Genomic DNA, 16,871 nt, shown 5'->3' with positions numbered 1-16,871 from the left:
AGGAAGAAAATTGACACGATGGAACTGCAGATCTTTCTAGCTGGGTTATAAAAAGAGGTCTTCATACATCATGCCAACGTCTCCAATTCAATTAAGTCCCTCGGCATCCCCACCCAGAAGTTTAAAATGTTTATGTGCTCTGGGAATTCGGCCTTCTGGTTTCCAATATATATGTTCTTTCCCAATGGGAAACCCGTAACAGTCTTGCAGAGGCCACATACAACATTCATGGAAAAACACGAAATCTTGGCCAAAAGAAATAAAACGGCTTAGTTCGTGCAACTTGCACGGGACAGACTAAGGGCAGAAGGCGCGGGCAAGGCGTTGTGGGCACGGGGTCCAAGAGCCTGGGGCGCAGGATGCCCTGGGCGCCCCCCGCCCGGCGTTGGGTGCCCTTGAGGGCGCCCCGGCGGCCAGGGCTCCCCGCCCGGCCCCGGGCCCTGGCCGTGCCCCGCCGCCCTGGCCGCGCTCGGGGTTGATTCGTACCACCTTGCAAGGAAGTGAAAGCTTCGCACGGGAAGGGGAGGCGCCTGCGCCGGCTGCCGGGCGCCGCGCAGCTCTGAGGACGCCCCGGGCTGCCGCCGGCTGTGGGCCGCGGCGATCGCGGGACGCGCGGGTCCCCTCGCCGCCCCCCTCACCCTTTTAGAGGAGTCAAATCCGGCTTTTAGACCGTGGGGAGGGTGGGGATATCCGGTGCCTCCCGGGCGCCGAGAGGAAGGGGGAGGGCGGAGAAGATCCTTGGCCAGTCTGCGCCGAGCAGATTCAAACCAAAACAAAAAGATTAAAGGAGCAGTGGCCGGAGCGGCAGCGATCCCCCCGGCCCGGACCCCGGGGGTGGCGCGCCCGGGAACCGCGGGGGCTGCGCTGACTCCCCGCGGGGCAGGAGGGGGGAGCGGGCACCAGGCGTAGTGGGGAAGGCGCGGGGGGGGGAGCCGAGGGGAGGGCGCGGGCCGGAGGAGGGGCGGACCCGCCCGCTCCGCCCGCAGCGCGGAGCCGAGCCGAGCGGCCAGGGCTGGGCGCGACCCCGGCCAGCGGCGGCGCAGAAAGCAGGCGGAGGCGCGGGTCATGCTACGGCTGGCGCTTGCCGGGGCCCGAGCCATCGTGGACATGTCGTACTCCCGCCACTTCCTGGACTTCCAGGGCTCGGCCATCCCCTGCGCCATGCAGAAGCTGGTGGTGACCCGGCTGAGCCCCAACTTCCGCGAGGCCGTCACCCTGCGCTGGGACTGCCCGGTGCCACTCCCCGGGGACGGAGACCTCCTCGTCCGGAACCGGTGAGCCCGGCGCGCGCCCCCCGCCCCGGCTCCGGCCCGGGCCCCGGCCCCGGCCAGCGCTGCGCAGCTCCCGGGCTGTCCCGCGCCCGCCTGCGTCCCCACACCCGGCGCGCGCTCGGGCGCACAGCCTGACTTTGCGAGATCCCGGGAAGTTGAACCCGCCGCCATCTGGCGAAGGCGAATGTTATGTGACTGTTGCTGGTGTGAATATCCGATGGCACCGAACGTCCTCAAAACTGAGGGTTATTTTAATTTGGGATTCCCCTCCCCTCCCCCAGCCCTCCCTCCTCCCCCTCCCGCTCCCGAAATAAAACCGACGGGACCCAGAAGGGGAGGCTCCCCGCCCTGCCCACCCGCGCGCATCCACGGCTCCTGCGTTCGCATAATCTTTAGGGTGGAGCGGGAACAGCCTGGACACAAACTGCGACATTTAGGTAACGTGCTTTGGAGGAAGGAGGCCGGGGACCCGCTGGCTTTTCCCGTTTGCTCCAGGTTGGCAGCCACCTCGCAATGGCGGAGCCTGTCGTTGGGTGTGTCGGTGTGCGCCTCGCCGGTGCCGTCTGCGTGTTGTCAGTGCTGTGTGACTGTCGTCTGTGCCCTGCAGCGTACCGACGGGCGCGTGGCGCGCGTCCCGGGCGGCTGGGCAGGGGCCGGGGTGGGAGCATGGCTGCATTGGGCCGCACGTTTTGCAGACCTTCGGGTGACACTCGCTCGGGTCGTTGCCCGACCTTTGGACTGTCTTTTCCACCTCCACACTTCCCACCTGAGGGTGTTTCCACCTCATAATCTTTAGTAACTGCTGAAGCAACAGGAAGGAAGGGACCTCACTCTTCGGAGCCGTGCCCGCGGGTCTGCCGGGTGGGTCCCCTGGCAGCCGGGCTTGCAGGCGGGCCGGTCCCCGTTCCTCTACTCCCTGGGCAAAAGAAGGACTCGCCCGCCCGCTCAGTCCCATATGAGGGGTTCCAGTGTTGCATATTTCAGGTTGAATAGTACTTTCGAAGGGAGAAGTAAATTCTGGTTGTAACCGTGTTGTAAATGGTGTGCTAGAAAGGACCAAGTCCCCTGCGAGGGCTGAAGGACAAAATGCATCTTATCTAAATAGCTTGGGGTAAAGCTTAAGTGTCCATTTTAGTAAAAATTCATATCAACCTTCCAAACAAGGCTGGAAGACTTCAGAATTCTGATCATGACATGAAACTTCTGGGGACCTGTTGGAAACTTAGAAATTGAGTGAGCCAAGGGCGGGATTGAGTGGAGGCTGGGGATGAGGTGGGCGCGGGGAGTGCCTTAAACGGTGGGCCGTGTGTGTCCTTTAAAATTTTTGCACTGATGGAAACTGGGCTGCAGAGGACTTCATCGTGCCCTGAAAGGCTAAGGCTGTCGAGATCCGGACGCGTCCTACCAAGTTAAAAAGAAAGGCGTGTGTGTTCACGCAGAACATACAGAACACACGAGTGATTTGCTGGAAGTCGAGATGAGATTCAGACCGAAAAGCCTCCAAACAGACTTCACAGGCAAAGTTTCACCCAGGCTTTTTTTTTTTTTTTTCTTCTTTCTTTTTCCGATGCACTGCACTGGTGATGGTGAACACTGATGTACACACACCCACGACTGCTTAGAAAAATAATACCTTTTGCAAACAGGGTGTGAAATGGGGAGGGGCGACTGAGCGGGGCAGGCAGGGGAAGGTGTGAAGTTCCAGCACTCCCAGCAGCAGAGAGGTGGGCCCCCCGCCCGCGCCGTCGTGGAGGCTGCTCCCGGCCGCCCGGCTTCCCCACCTCCAGGGCACCGGCTCCCCCGGTTGTGCCCCCCTTCCCCGCGTTGGGTAACCGGGGCCGGTCCCTGAATTGGGTGGTCGGAGTTCTGGAGCGCCGGCTGCCATGTTGGAAGCTCCTCAATTTGGAGGAGATCCATGCTTCTATCTTCCATCCCCATATGACAAAAATCCCTTTAATATAAACAGTATATTTATACTAAACGCTTGACCTCTAACTTCTACTTTGAAATCCGCAACAGAAGAATGGGGCGAGTTTTCTGCTTCTGGGGAGGGGCGGAACCTTTGCTTCTCCCTCTCCTTACTCTGTTGGAAAATCTGCTCCCACCTCCAAATTGTGGAAAGGTCCTTTATTCTAGCAAACGTTGTCAGTAAGGGAGGCATTTTACCGTTTTTTGTTTTTTGTTTTTTTTTTTTAAGAATAGAGCCTTAGTAATTCGCTGCAGGTTAGTTCATTTTAATCCTAGACGAAATCGCCCCAAACAGTATTAACTGCATGACAATTTTGTGCAAGAGCTTCTTATTTTTATCGTAATAAAATCTGCTCTGGAATGAATGGATTCAGCCCAAATTCACTTGTTCGGAAAGGTGTTTGGGGGTTTTAATTGTGCTCCGTCTTGACTTTTTTTTTCAGTGGAACCTTTTGCACGTCTCATTCCATTTTAACAGAAAATACAAATTTTCTGTTCACGGTGAGGGAAGTGCTTTTTAAGCCAGACATCGATTTAAGATAATCAGGTTTACCATTTAGGAAAGGTGTGAGAAGGGGAGCCTAGAATCCCTCCAGAATGTGTCATCGGTGTTCCTTTATCCAGTTCTCACCTTCCGGTTTCAAACATACGAGGACGACCTTGCTTCTCTTCCTGGATGCCCAGCCCGCAGAAAAGAAAAGAAAAAAGGGAGAAAGACACCTTCTGGTTAAGTCAGTTCGCGCACTATTTTTAGCTTTTTCTGTAAGATAGTGACACATTATTTCGTTTCCAAATATTTCTAACGATTTTCTGCTCAAGTGTAAGATAAAGGAGCAAAGAGTTTGTAGGAATGGCAAACAGAAAATGGGGGATGGGGAAGGCGTTTTTGATAAACCGTTTGTTGCTCACGGGAGGGTAACTATTTCTGCTGATTCTCCAGGCCAAGCTTTTTTTCCTTCATTCTTCCTTTTCTTTTTCTTTTTTTTTTCTTTCTTTTTTTAAAGGGAAGGTCTGGTTTGGACGACTTTGTCTCCCAGTATTTGCTCTGGACTTGAGTTTTCAGGTTTGGTTTTTGTTCAGAGAAAAGCCTTTCCCTGAGGCCCTCTGAGGGCTGCCCTGTTTCACAGTAAATATGACGAAGGGGTTCATCACTTTTTAGTATAAATAAACCGAGTGACTCTGGAAGGGTATATATTTGGGGAAAGTCCGCACCGTCCCATTCTTTTTCCTGGGGTTCCTCGATTTTAGTCTTTTGAGTGGGTCTGCCCGTCGGATCGCTAGACCCCTGCACTCATTAAAAGCACATATTTGAAGTTAAAGGGGGGTACAAGGCGAGGGTCCCAATGCGCGTCTCCCCTTCCTTCTTTTCTCGCTCGCGCGCTCTTCCTTCCCCCTGCTCCCCCGACCCGGACCCCTTGCCCACTGCGCCTGCTGCTCTTGAACTTGTTTCTGACGGAGCCGAAGGCGCGGTCTCCCGACCCTCGCGCAGCTCTTCCCAAAGCCCAGGTAAGAACCTAGGCGCGTCCGGGCAGTGGCGGGTGCCCACCAGCCGCGGCGGCGGCGCAGCGTCAAAGCGGGGGTCCAGGGAGAGGTGGGGATGCGCACCAGGGTCTGGGCGACCCTGGAGAGGGCGAGGGGCGCGAAGCCGAGTAGGAACTCGGGATTCCTTCACCAACAACGCAGGCTCTTTAGAGGGCGGCAGGGTGGGGTGGGGAGACACAAAAAATGGGGGTGCCTTTGAGGCCAAGGTCACGGTCTGGCCGCCGGCGGCTTCTGTCCCGCGGCCTCTGCGCTCCGGCGCGCCGTGTGCTCGGGGCTCCCCTCGCACTTGACCACCCCTGGGCCCGAGCTCCGCTGCCGATGCGAGCTGGGCGCGCCCGCCGGGACCCCCGCTCGGCCCAGGGAGGCCGAGGTCACGGTCGTGGGCCTGGGCGGCGACCTGCGCGGCCCCAGCCCGCTCCGGGAGTCGGACTCACTGATGGCGTCTGGGTGGTGGCGGTGGAGAGGCCGCGGGGCGGCGGAGGCCGGGCACCTCCGAGAAGAGACACCCGCAGAAGCGCTGGTTTCGGGCGCCCTGCAGGCTCGCCCGGGCGCACCGAGGGCGCCGCAGGGAGTCGGAGACGTGGAGTGGGCGCGCGGCGGGCCCTGCGGTCTCCTGCCACCCCTCCAGCGCTGGCCGGGCTCCACCGCAATGTTTGATTTGGGCTTTTCAGCAAAGCCCCGTGGTAAACTCAAGCTCCCGGCAGAGCCCCCCAACACGCGCGCACACGCACGCGGGGGCCCTCTCCCCACCGCTTTCCTCCCAGGCGTGCGCCCTGCTCCGTCCCGCCACCTCTCCCCGGGAAGTGGCCACCACGGCCCGGGGCGGCAGACGGCGGGGATTGCGTTTTCCTCCAGCAGCGCCTTCCCGCTCGAAGCCCCCCCAGGGCATCCCGTTCCGAGGGGGGGGGGCGACCCGAGGGGCCAGCTCCCACCGGGGCGTCCCTCCGAGTCCAAGGCAAGGGCTCCCCGCAAGGGAAGGGCCTCTGCGGTTGGGAAGGTAGAAACGCCAGCCGGATTGGGGTGGGGGGGGGAAGGAGGGGGATGAGACGGGAGGGGCGAGGGCCACGGGACGAAGAGAAGGGAGCTGGCGATCCGCCCTGGCCCCCAGCCTCTGTGGCACAGGCCGCCACTCCCACCCCCGGGGACGCCTCCTTAGAGTTGGCTTTGCGGCCTCGAGCAGGGCACCAAGAGGTGATCCAGCTGGGCTCTGCCCTGGCAGGCCTCCGTGAGGTCCAGAAGCACGCTCTCAGGAAGCTGGCCCCTTTTTAAAAAAGACTAGGCCTGGAGAGTTGGGTAAATTGAAAGGAAAGGTAGGGGCCCCTCCCCCCCACTCCAAAAAATAGACCGTGGGCATCTTGGTATTAAAGGCCGAATGAGAAGCCACCAAAAATCATTATTCCCGCGGCTCGTTACTGTGTGTCACGTATGGGTATGGAATTCTGTAGCGTGTTAGTGAGGCTGTGTGTCTGCTAACCTCTGAAAGCGGCTGGACGTGCCCGAAGGAAAGTGCTTCCTGCTTTCTTATTTCTACAGGATGTAGAGAGCTTTCGAGGGTGTAGATATACAGGGCACAATCATAAGGGCGCATGTGTAAGTGCAAAGCATTGTCTATAATACAGTGGAAGTGGATCCTTGCATGGGGCAGTTTGGGGTTTATTAAGTTAAATTAAAAGTAAATTATTTTAAAATGGCCTACTTTACCAGCTTTCCTCCTGCCACCAGATACCACCACCTTTTCATTTCATTACAGGTGGAAATGACATTTTTAGGGTCCTGCGTTACGTGTCTCAGCCACCTCCTGACATCCTTAGGAGACGGCTTTTTTCCTTATGTATCAGGATATTTCTGTTATGAGGTATACTGAGATGAAAAAAAGCTGGTAAAAATACCAGCCTCGCAATTAAATTGACTCTGGATACCAAGTGAAAATAATCATCTGGTATTAATCAAGTACGTCTCTGCTTCTTGTTGAGGAAAAATATAGTGCCGATTTGCTTTCCTTTTCATCTGGGAAGGACTGTAAAATGTTGGATGTTGCATAAAAATCTCTCTACCCTTATGAGACAATTTTTGTTCAGTTAATCAAAGTGCATATTTTCACGCTGGACGTAGTTACATGAGAAAGAAAATTTGCTGCAGCCTCGCTCACACTGAAACAACCCCTGCAGTAACGTGTAACAGCCAGTGACCTTGCACGTTACATCAACCTTTAATAATATCATTGTCGTTACTATTATTATCTGAAGTGTTAAATTGTTGCCAGAATCAATACGCGTCTACTTCTTTGAATATATTTTATCCCACTGTTGTTTTTAACATCTTTGTTAAGAGGCCAATTAATTTCCAACTCATAGCTCCAGTGAAGTTTGTGTATAAGAGGGCTTCCTAACTTTTTTTTTTTTCTCTTTTGAAAGGAATTGGAGGGGGATAAATGGCATGTGAAGTACATAGCTTGCTGTTTAGAGGGATGTGAAATTATTCCTAAACTAATGAAAGAATAAAATACACCAAAACTCTAACAAATCACTGTTGAAATCACACTTGTTTGATTTCTCTCTTTTTTTTTTTTTTTTGAACTGAATATCAGGACCGTTTTTTTCAAATTCTATCAGAATATATAGCTTCACCACCCACCACAGTCACCAGAATTAGAGGACTTTTTCTAAGTGGGATAGAAAGGCCTTGATGAAGAAAACATCTGAATGTATTTGTGTTTGTTTTCTTCTAGATTTGTTGGTGTTAATGCATCTGACATAAACTATTCAGCCGGCCGCTATGACCCTTCCGTCAAGACCCCGTTTGATGCAGGTTTCGAAGGTGTAGGCGAGGTGGTGGCCTTGGGCCTCTCCGCCAGTGCCACATTCACAGTTGGCCAGGCTGTGGCTTACATGGCACCTGGCTCTTTTGCCGAGTACACAGTGGTGCCCGCCAGCACGGCCATTCCTGTGCCGGCCGTGAAACCCGAGTACCTCACCCTCCTGGTGAGTGGTACCACGGCCTACATCAGCCTGAAAGAGCTCGGAGAGCTATCAGAAGGGAGGAAAGTTCTGGTGACCGCAGCAGCTGGGGGGACCGGCCAGTTTGCCGTCCAGCTTGCAAAGAAGGCCGAGTGCCATGTAATTGGAACTTGCTCTTCTGATGAAAAGTCTGCCTTTCTGAAATCTCTTGGCTGTGATCGTCCCATCAACTATAACGGCGAGCACGTGGGTGCTGTCCTGAAGCAGGAGTACCCGCGAGGCGTGGACGTGGTGTATGAATCCGTCGGGGGAGCTATGTTTGACTTGGCTGTGGACGCCTTGGCTACCAAAGGGCGCCTGATAGTGATTGGGTTTGTCTCTGGCTACCAGACTCCTACTGGCCTGTCCCCTGTGAAAGCAGTAACGCTACCAGCCAAACTGCTGAAGAAATCCGCCAGCGTCCAGGGCTTCTTCTTGAACCATTACCTTTCTAAGTATCGAGCCGCCATGGACCACTTGCTTAAGATGTATGCGAGTGGAGAGCTGGTTTGTAAGGTCGACCTTGGAGATCTGTCTGCAGAGGGCAGGTTTACCGGCCTGGAGTCTGTCTTCCGGGCCGTCGATTATATGTACATGAGAAAAAACACTGGAAAAATTGTTGTTGAATTACCTCACTCTGTCCACAGTAAGCTGTAAAAACAGAACAATGGCATAAATAAAAGGAGAAAGAAAATGGACATTTTATGCCCCAGAATTACTCAAATCAATTTATTTTTAGTTAGTAACGGAGATAATATTTTTTAAAACAGAAGTTCTAATGAATAGATTTCTCTTTCTCTTTTCTTTATTTCCGTTCTTTTTTTTTTTTTTTTTTTTTTCCTCCATTTCAAAAAAAAAAAAAAAAAAAAATGTGCTAATAAAACTTCCCTCAATGGCACAGAGGTAAAACCTTTACATTCAATTCTTTACTCATGGACGGTCTCATTCCAGATTTTATTGTCCCAGGGAACTAAATTAATTCCTGATGCAAGATCTGATCAAATCAATATGTCTTCAGCTTGATGAGATTTTAAAATTGGTCTTGAAAATAGTTCATGAGTTCTTTGCTTTGGAAGAGTCTGGTCTGATGCTAGTAAGTTGTTAATAAATGAGAGATACAGCAAAAGTCAGCCGTTTCTCAGAGTCCATATTCTCAGGAAATGGTCCTTCTTTTTCTATAAATCACCAGCCAACTATCTAAATAGAAATTTGGAGGGATTCTCCCAAAACTTTGACTTTGTTAGATTATTAGAAAAAAAATTAAGTGAGCACAGACCTCTTTTAAAGAAGCATCTCTCATTTAATGGCTTTTATGCGCAGTCATCCCGGTGAGGCATGTGTAGGATGGAAAATTTCTCTCTTCCCTTAAGAAGAAAATTAGTGTTGAAAACGTATATAGACAAAAAGCAGGTTTGGGAAAGGGAAACTATAGAGATTCAGGGGACTTTAAAAATTTACTACAGGCACGGGAAAGGGAAAAGGATGTGCTCCATCCACAGTGAGGGTCTACATAACAAAACACGGGCCATACAGGGGAAAGCACTGTAGGTACCTAACAGCACCCTTCATAAGCCTAAGTAGGGTACGTCAAATAGCATCGTGCAAAGTAGGCACCAGAATGATCTAAAATGATGTGCTTCGTGTTAGAGACTTTCGGAAGGTGTGTTTTATCTCTGATCGTGGAAATAGTACAGCAGCCACTGATGCTCTGTTCCCATTTTACTTCTCCACATGTCCTGGTGGAATGAGATGCTTCTTGTCACTATCGCCTGATGTCACAGACACGAAAGTAACGAGTCCCGCGCCTTCCCCTCTGAATCAAGCCTGCCGCTGATCCGCCTTCATTCTAACCTTCAGCTCACCAAAGGCTGCTCCGGTTTTCATCATTAAGGTGGGAATGCCGTCGTGCCTTTCTAATGAAGGCAGAGCCCGCCAGAGTATTTTTCAAAGCCTTGGGTTTCGGCGTCTCTAACATGCTGAATAAATAGACAAACAATTAAAGATGCTCCAGGAAACTTGGTGACCGTATTGAATTTTTCTTTCCTTCTGTCTGAGGAGCAAGGCTTACTGCTGAATAGCTGTTAGTATCTATTTTACAAGATTTACTCATTTTCAGGTACCTAATGTAGCTGCTAGCATGCATACACAACAATACAATTTATATGGTAAATGGGACCAAATAATGGCTTCACTGAATGTTATGGCTGCACTGAAGGGAAATGTCACGGTAAATACCTACCAAATTATGGATCATGCCGAAGTGTCACAACTGCACTCAAGACAAATAGCACTGGAGGCTATTGCCACCGTGACGCTTTTGAGTTATGAAGAAGGGGAGCAGCCTGATGGGAGGCTCTTTGTGTCCTCATTATAGCAAAGGGTTACTAGTTCAGGGTACCAGAGAAGCTGGTCCAGTGTGCTGCTCCGTTATTAATCTGTCCCTTTCAGACCTCACAGCTATAGCAAAACGGAAGGAGACTTTGCCTACCTTTTCGATACGCAAACAAAGGGGAGGGGACAGGTTTTATGAATGTAAGTGCAAGGGAATGACCGGTAGTGGGGAAACGTGTAATCAAATCATCTCATCAGAGTATATTATTCAATTTAACATAGTATCTGTCTGATAGGCTTAGTTGCTTCCTGTGCAGCTAGATGTGTGAAGTCCAAGCTATCACGCGTTTTCTTCTTCTGTCAAGACTTGAGTAGTAAGGACATCGCCAACTAAATTGCTTCTTCTAAACTGAATTGCGTCCCGGTTTCTCTCATTTTAATGGGAGAGTAATAAAGATGAAAGACCAACATTTTAACTGATGGATCCCTTAAGCTACAGAATAGAAATTGATTATGTTTTGAAGGCATATACTAAATTCAGCAATGTTAAAAAAAAATGCAAACACCCAGGTTTAAAATAAAATATAATCTGAAAACCCTGCTCTGTCTTTCCCCACACTAAGAAACTACAGTGCATGCTGTTTTCATTTATTCTTAGAAAACAAGCATGAAAGATTCTGCCCGTTCAGATAATGCCAAAAATATGTTTAAACTTTTTTTTTATTCTTCTGAAAAATGATTTGTAAATTGAGGGTCATAGTTCAGCATCAGTTTCATCTTCTGGGATTATCGTTCAAGACCAGCCTCTAATGGGAGGTGAAATGGTACAATGCTCTCACCACCTTTCTTCTGAACTGTATTACATATCACAAAAAGTACATCCATAATTCAGAGCAATTGTCAGTCTTTGTTTAGAGACGGGGCCAGGGCTGAACGATCACGGTGGATGAATTATTTCTGGGTTCTCAGGGTGGCCTTCTCTACACATCAGCCTTGAGGTCTCTGGCTGGGCGGATGGAGAGCCTTGACTCCAGTAAGTATGCCAAGAAACAAGGGAGTCCCCACTCTTCCTTCCCATTCCATTGTGACTTCTAAAAAGCCAAATGCTCTTCCTTCCAATTTGTCTTGCACGCGAAAAATACCAACAATGTCATTGCAGGTCCCTTAGATGATGACTTCTGCTGCTGACCGACTTCAGCATTAAAAAAAAAAAAAGATCAGGAAATAGTTTGCAAAGAAATGACACGGAAGTTTTGCATGACATGTTCTATGAATTGTTATTATATGATTTCATCTGAATGGAGTTTCTCAGGAGTAGAATGGAGCATCTATAAAGGGTCATTAGTATTACATCCAGTATTTAATGAAAGTGCAGTGACAAGTAGCTGCTTATTAAAATGAAAATCTTGCGTTATGTGCTTAGGAACACTCCAGCTAATGAGGCTGTAATGTCCTCCGTACAACACAGACCTTCTTTTTGTGTGTTTGCCACCACAAGATGCTGGAAACTTGACAAATGATATCATTTAAGACATGTTTGCCGTAGGGACCTGCTTTTTGGCTTCCTGTTTCTGGCTTTTATTTGGGTAACATTTATAATGGCCACCTGACTTGTAACGGGTAACGTTTTAACCCCTTCGTAGAGCTCCCAATTAGCGAGAATTCACGACCGTCAGGATTTCCTTTAAAATGGGGCAGGGAGTGCTCAGTACTGAAGATGTTTTTCTTGATCACTTGACCACATGTACATATGGGATAAATACCATATCTTAGATTTGTATAAAAACAGATGAGCAACGTGCAACTTTCAGAAAATATATGGTAGGAAAAGACCAAGCACGATCAACTGTGGATAATAATTTCCTAGGGGTTACAATGCAAGTTTTATGAATGTAGCCCAGGTGCAAATGGCCTGACTTGATGAATTCATAATTACTGTTCTCTATACTTTCCATTCTCTTGTTTTGTTCAATATTATTTGTTATTTATAATACTTATTTAGAGACAAAATTTATGCAAACTTTATCAGTTAATTTTGGGGTTTGTTGGCAGGTTTTTTTTAAGTTAGATTTTCTGTAACTAATTTTCTAGTTATGGCCCAGAATTGTGATCATATTTCGGATCACATTTCAGAAGTCAAAATGTAAAACGCTGGATTCTCAGTACCATTGGTATGGGCATTTTAACCTGGAATTCCATTTTTTAGTAGACCTGTAGCATCATGTTATTCAACTTATAAAAGGAAGAATGTTTGACATGAGAACCTTGTTGCTGTTACCATGAGCAAACTGTGGAACATAGGCAAAAAAAAAAAAAAGTGCTATACAAAATAAATAGTATTTTCCCAGCATGTATCAGTTCAAGTAATTCTTGATAGTAGAGAGTTGATATTCCACAAAACTCAAATAAGGTGCATATTTCAATTCTGTATGCTTTAGTCTTCTGTATAATTCTCTCTCCAGATCTGAGTAGCTAATGAGATGTGAAAACGAGACTAAAAGTGGCCGGGTGTAAATACTGTCTTAGCATCTATTCTTTTTTCATAATTTTTATTGAAATATAGTTGATTTATAGTGTTGTGTTAGTTTCAGGTGTACAGCAAAGTGACTGACTATATATATATATGTATACATATATAAGAATGTATATACATACATACATATATGTATATATACACATTCTTTTTCAGATTCTTTTCCATTGTAGGTTATTACAAGATATTGAGTATAGTTGCCTTTGCTATTTGGTAGATCCTTGTCAGTAACATGGATGTTCCTAGCGATTATCATACTAAGTGAAGTAAGTCAGACAGAGAAAGACAAATATCATACGATATCACTTATATGTGGTACTAAAAAAATGTTACAAAGGAACTTATTTACAAAACGGAAATAGACTCACAGACATAGAACACAAACTTCCGGTTACCGAAGGGGGAAGGGGGGGGTGATAACTTAGGAGCTTGGGATTAAAAGTATCCACGCTAGTATATATAAAATAGAAAACCAGTATCCATCCTCGATACGATCCTTACTCACCGGAGACCTGCCCTTCAGCGCTTGCTCAGAGCATCCCGGGAGACACAGATCCCGCTGGGGAGCGCGTCTTGCATCTCTCAAGCGGTAGGGTAAGTACTCCATGGAGTATAGTTTAGGGAAACCAATACATGTGCTGGGAAGCATGGGCCAAAAGTACAGATTCCCACGGCCCCCCAAAGCAAGAGTTTCCTTTGAAGGGCCCTATCTGACAGTGTCTTCATGCCAACATGAAATAATAATTAAAACACCCCCTGCTGACTGGTGGCAGCGTCCAATACGAAAGATGGATTGGCACTTAGACCTCAGGAAAATGGTCCATAAATTGTCAGCTACTGTCGTGCCTTACCCTCTCCACGTAAAGAGCTGAACCGTATCGTAGAATGACCAGAGTGAGTGGTCTCTCTGGCCGGTGGGAGATGCAGAAGCGTGTTTAGGGAAGAAAGGGCATCCAGCTTGGAAGTCTTTACCTTGCCCTGTGTGTGCCAGACCCCAGGGGAGGGGCGGGCGGCAGACACACACCTGGAGGGAGCCTGGGACGCGCTCTGCCTGGCACAGATGATAAGACTCCATCGTCCTGTAAATGGTAAAATTTGGGATTTAAGGGACCATGTGGTTCTACCCACTTTATAAATGGAGAAAGCAGATCTAAGAAGATTAGGTGCCTTGTCCAAGGTCACAGAGAATGAAGCAGAGAACAGGCAGGTTCCTTCCCAGGGCGCCAGGCCATCTCTGGTTTTTTTTGTAAGTTGCCGAGGTCCTTCCCTAGATGCCTGATTGCAAGTGTCACAGAATAACAACTGGCCTCTGTTATAAATCTTTTGTTGGACGAGGTGATGACCAGACCACGGAGAGTGTCACGGTTCTGACCACTGAAGTGTGTTGCGCTCAAGACACCCTTTAATCCAGCACAAGTTAGGCGTCCAGGTCATTTGATTCTGTGTCATCTAAATATCACACAGCCTTTTGGGGGGAAAGAAAAAAAAAGAAACACTCAACGGAATTAAGGGCTGAATGCCCACAATTTACTTTTAATGCTACAGAGAAGGTCTCCTCTCCTATCAATGTATTCTTGTATGTCAAATCATGAAAATCAAATAGAGGAAAACTTTATCATCACGTGTTGAGTTTTTCTCCCCAGAGTATTTCACTTGCTTGTGTTATTGCCTATAGAACGTGGACAATGTTTGTAACAGCAAAATATCTAGAAACTGAATTGGCCGTTCCACCTGAAATGGAATTCTGAATCCGGCAGCTTCCGCGCTGTGGTGGCCGGATGCGCACACCGGCAGCGGGAAGCGCTGTAGGGTGAGGGGGGTACGAGTGGGGAGAGACAGCGGTGGGTCCACGTCTCCTGTTCACACGGCGAGAATCTCATCCTCTGTACGACTGACGGATCATAATTAAGGCTCGGAAGCAAGCCCTTCAAAACCACACGACATTGAGTATTCCTGTCTTTCTACATCATTTCTGTCTTCCTTGAACTTATGCATAACAAGCGTAAACTTTCGACTTTACACGAACAGATCCTTTCCCAACAGAAACAGCTTCCTTTAACATTGAAAAACCCTTTGCAGGAAAGCAAGAATGTCAAAGGCAATCTCATTTCGTAGAAAACCTCATTTCTCACCAGGGTACTGGAAGCAATAGTGGTCCCTCTGTATGTTGTTGGAATTTACATTTGGAAATTGAATTGTCTCCTTGAGGGGTTTTATCAAAGTAACTTTTGGAGAATTACTTACATCCGGGTACATCGGGTACACGGAACGAGGTTGTGCTGATGGAGCCCTGGTGTCACCGCAGCTGTAAAACAGCTCATTCTCTCAGCAGTAAAAATAAAAGTGCTGTCAGTGTCGTTACCGGATAATATTTAGAGTGTCAGCTTTTGCATATACTTTCTGTAACCTCTAGGAACATGCTCACTACTTTGTTAGCTTAGAGTACAATGTCACTATCTTCACCTCTTTCCTATCAAATTGATAAAGGTGAATGATGCCCATTTTACAGATGGGAAAATGCAGCACAGAAAAGTGACTTTCCTAGATCACTTAGTCACTGGTTGAACAGAGACCGGGGTCCAAGGCTGTTTTCCACTCGAGAGTGCTGTGTCCCCAGCTTTCTTGTACACACGCTCACCTGTTGCAATGCATGTCCTGACTCAGCAGGTCTGGGCAGGGCCTAGGAGTCTGCATTTCCCAGGTGCTGCTGGTACCAGACCCACACAGTGAGCAACAAGGTCCTGAATCTCACTGCCTTTGAAGAGAGTCCCATCCTGTGAGATGCGGTTTTCTGAAGCATTTCTGAGCAACCCGGAGATGATCTAGGTACGAATTACAAAACAAGCGCTTGATGGAATATGATAATGGTGCCCTTCATCCTTGCATTTTCAACTCCCTTACATTGACCATCAGCTGTGGCGTCCACCACCTGTCTGCTACCAGAGCACTCTGGTGGCAAGGGTTTTCACCCAGTTCTAAGCGGGGCAGAAGGAGATGCAGAAAGGGGATAGGAGTGTCCTGGGGCCACTCAGCAGAAGGTGACGGCAAACCCTCTACCTCTGCATTCACTGCCTTTTAAATAAAGGCAGAGCCACTGTGGAGAACAGTACGGAGGGTCCTTAAAAAACTAAAACTAGAGCTACCATATGATCCAGCAATCCCACTCCAGGGCATATACCCAGAGAAAACCATAATTCGAAGAGATACATGCACCCCAACGTTCATTGCAGCACTATTTACAATAGCCAGGACATGGAAGCAACCTAAATGTCCATCGATGGATGAATGGATAAAGAAGATGTGGTCCATATATACGATGGAATATCACTCAGCCAGGAAAAAGAATGAAATAATGCCATTTGCAGCAACATGGATAGACCTAGAGATTGTCGTACTGAGTGAAATAGGACAGAAAGTGAAAGACAAATATCATATGGTATCACTTATATGTGGAATCTCAAAAAAAGGTGCAAACGAACTTATCTATAAAACAAAAATAGAGTTACAGAGGAAGAAAACAAACTTATGGTTACCAGGGGGTAAGGGGTGGGGGAGGGATAAATTGGAAGATTGGGATTGACATATACACACCACTATCTATAAAATAGGTAACTAATAAGGACCTACTGTATAGCACAGGGAAGTCTACTCAGTACTCTGTAATGGCCTATATGGGAAAGGAATCTGAAAAAGAGTGGATAAATGTATAACTGGTTCACTTTGCTGTACACCTGAAACTAACACCACATTGTAAATCAACTATACTCCAGTAAAAATTTTTTAAAAAAGAAAAAGTAGTAAATGAAAATAACTAAGTATAAAAAATACTCAGTATTTCCATTTCAATAAAGTTCTTTGTAAATCTTGTTCATGGCAATAAAATTTAAAAAATAGGGAGCTTCCCTGGTGGTACAGTGGTTGGGGGTCCGCCTGCCCATGCAGGGGACACGGGTTCGTGCCCCGGTCCGGGAAGATCCCACATGCCGCGGAGCGGCTGGGCCCGTGAGCCATGGCCGCTGAGCCTGCGCGTCCGGAGCCTGTGCTCCGCAACGGGAGAGGCCACGGCAGTGAGAGGCCTGCGTACCGCAAAAATAAATAAATAAATAAAAATAAATAAAGGCAGGTCCTAGGGGACCAGAACACGCCCATCTTCCTCTGCTTCTCTAGTCACACTGTTTGTCACGCCTGTGTCCCCTCCCCTGCCCAGGCATCACCAGTCACCAGGTGAAT

At 48.4% G+C, this 16,871-nt stretch overlaps 1 protein-coding gene across 5 annotated transcripts; it reads left to right on the top strand.

Moving 5' to 3' along the window:
• Nucleotides 1–524: 524 nt before the first annotated feature.
• Nucleotides 525–9,792, top strand: PTGR3 (prostaglandin reductase 3). 5 transcript variants are annotated; one of them, XM_027118773.1, is made up of 3 exons: nucleotides 1,156–4,745; nucleotides 6,315–6,371; nucleotides 7,510–8,475. In XM_027118773.1, exon 3 carries the CDS (start codon nucleotides 7,670–7,672, stop codon nucleotides 8,432–8,434), a length of 765 nt encoding a protein of 254 aa, XP_026974574.1. In that variant the 5' UTR covers nucleotides 1,156–4,745; nucleotides 6,315–6,371; nucleotides 7,510–7,669; the 3' UTR covers nucleotides 8,435–8,475. The 5 variants fall into 5 exon arrangements, with proteins under 5 accessions (XP_026974573.1, XP_026974574.1, XP_026974575.1 ...); XM_027118776.1 differs by having other exon boundaries at nucleotides 1,216–1,274; XM_027118772.1 differs by lacking the exon at nucleotides 6,315–6,371 and having other exon boundaries at nucleotides 525–1,274; nucleotides 7,510–9,792.
• The last annotated feature ends 7,079 nt before the right edge of the window (nucleotides 9,793–16,871 follow it).

Source organism: Aethalodelphis obliquidens, unplaced genomic scaffold, assembly GCF_003676395.1.
Source record: "Aethalodelphis obliquidens isolate GAN/ISIS:26980383/991018 unplaced genomic scaffold, ASM367639v1 scaffold19, whole genome shotgun sequence".
In the NCBI taxonomy this organism is placed as follows: domain Eukaryota; kingdom Metazoa; phylum Chordata; class Mammalia; order Artiodactyla; family Delphinidae; genus Aethalodelphis; species Aethalodelphis obliquidens.
Note: the sequence above shows the minus strand (reverse complement) of the source record. Positions and strands in the feature narration are given on the sequence as shown.

Bases quoted from the DNA above. Each gene is read 5' to 3' on its own strand.
- PTGR3 (XM_027118772.1), top strand. From the start codon at position 1,066: ATGCTACGGCTGGCGCTTGCCGGGGCCCGAGCCATCGTGGACATGTCG. The intron at 1,275-7,509 runs GTGAGCCCGGCG...GTTTTCTTCTAG, and splicing joins GACCTCCTCGTCCGGAACCG to ATTTGTTGGTGTTAATGCAT.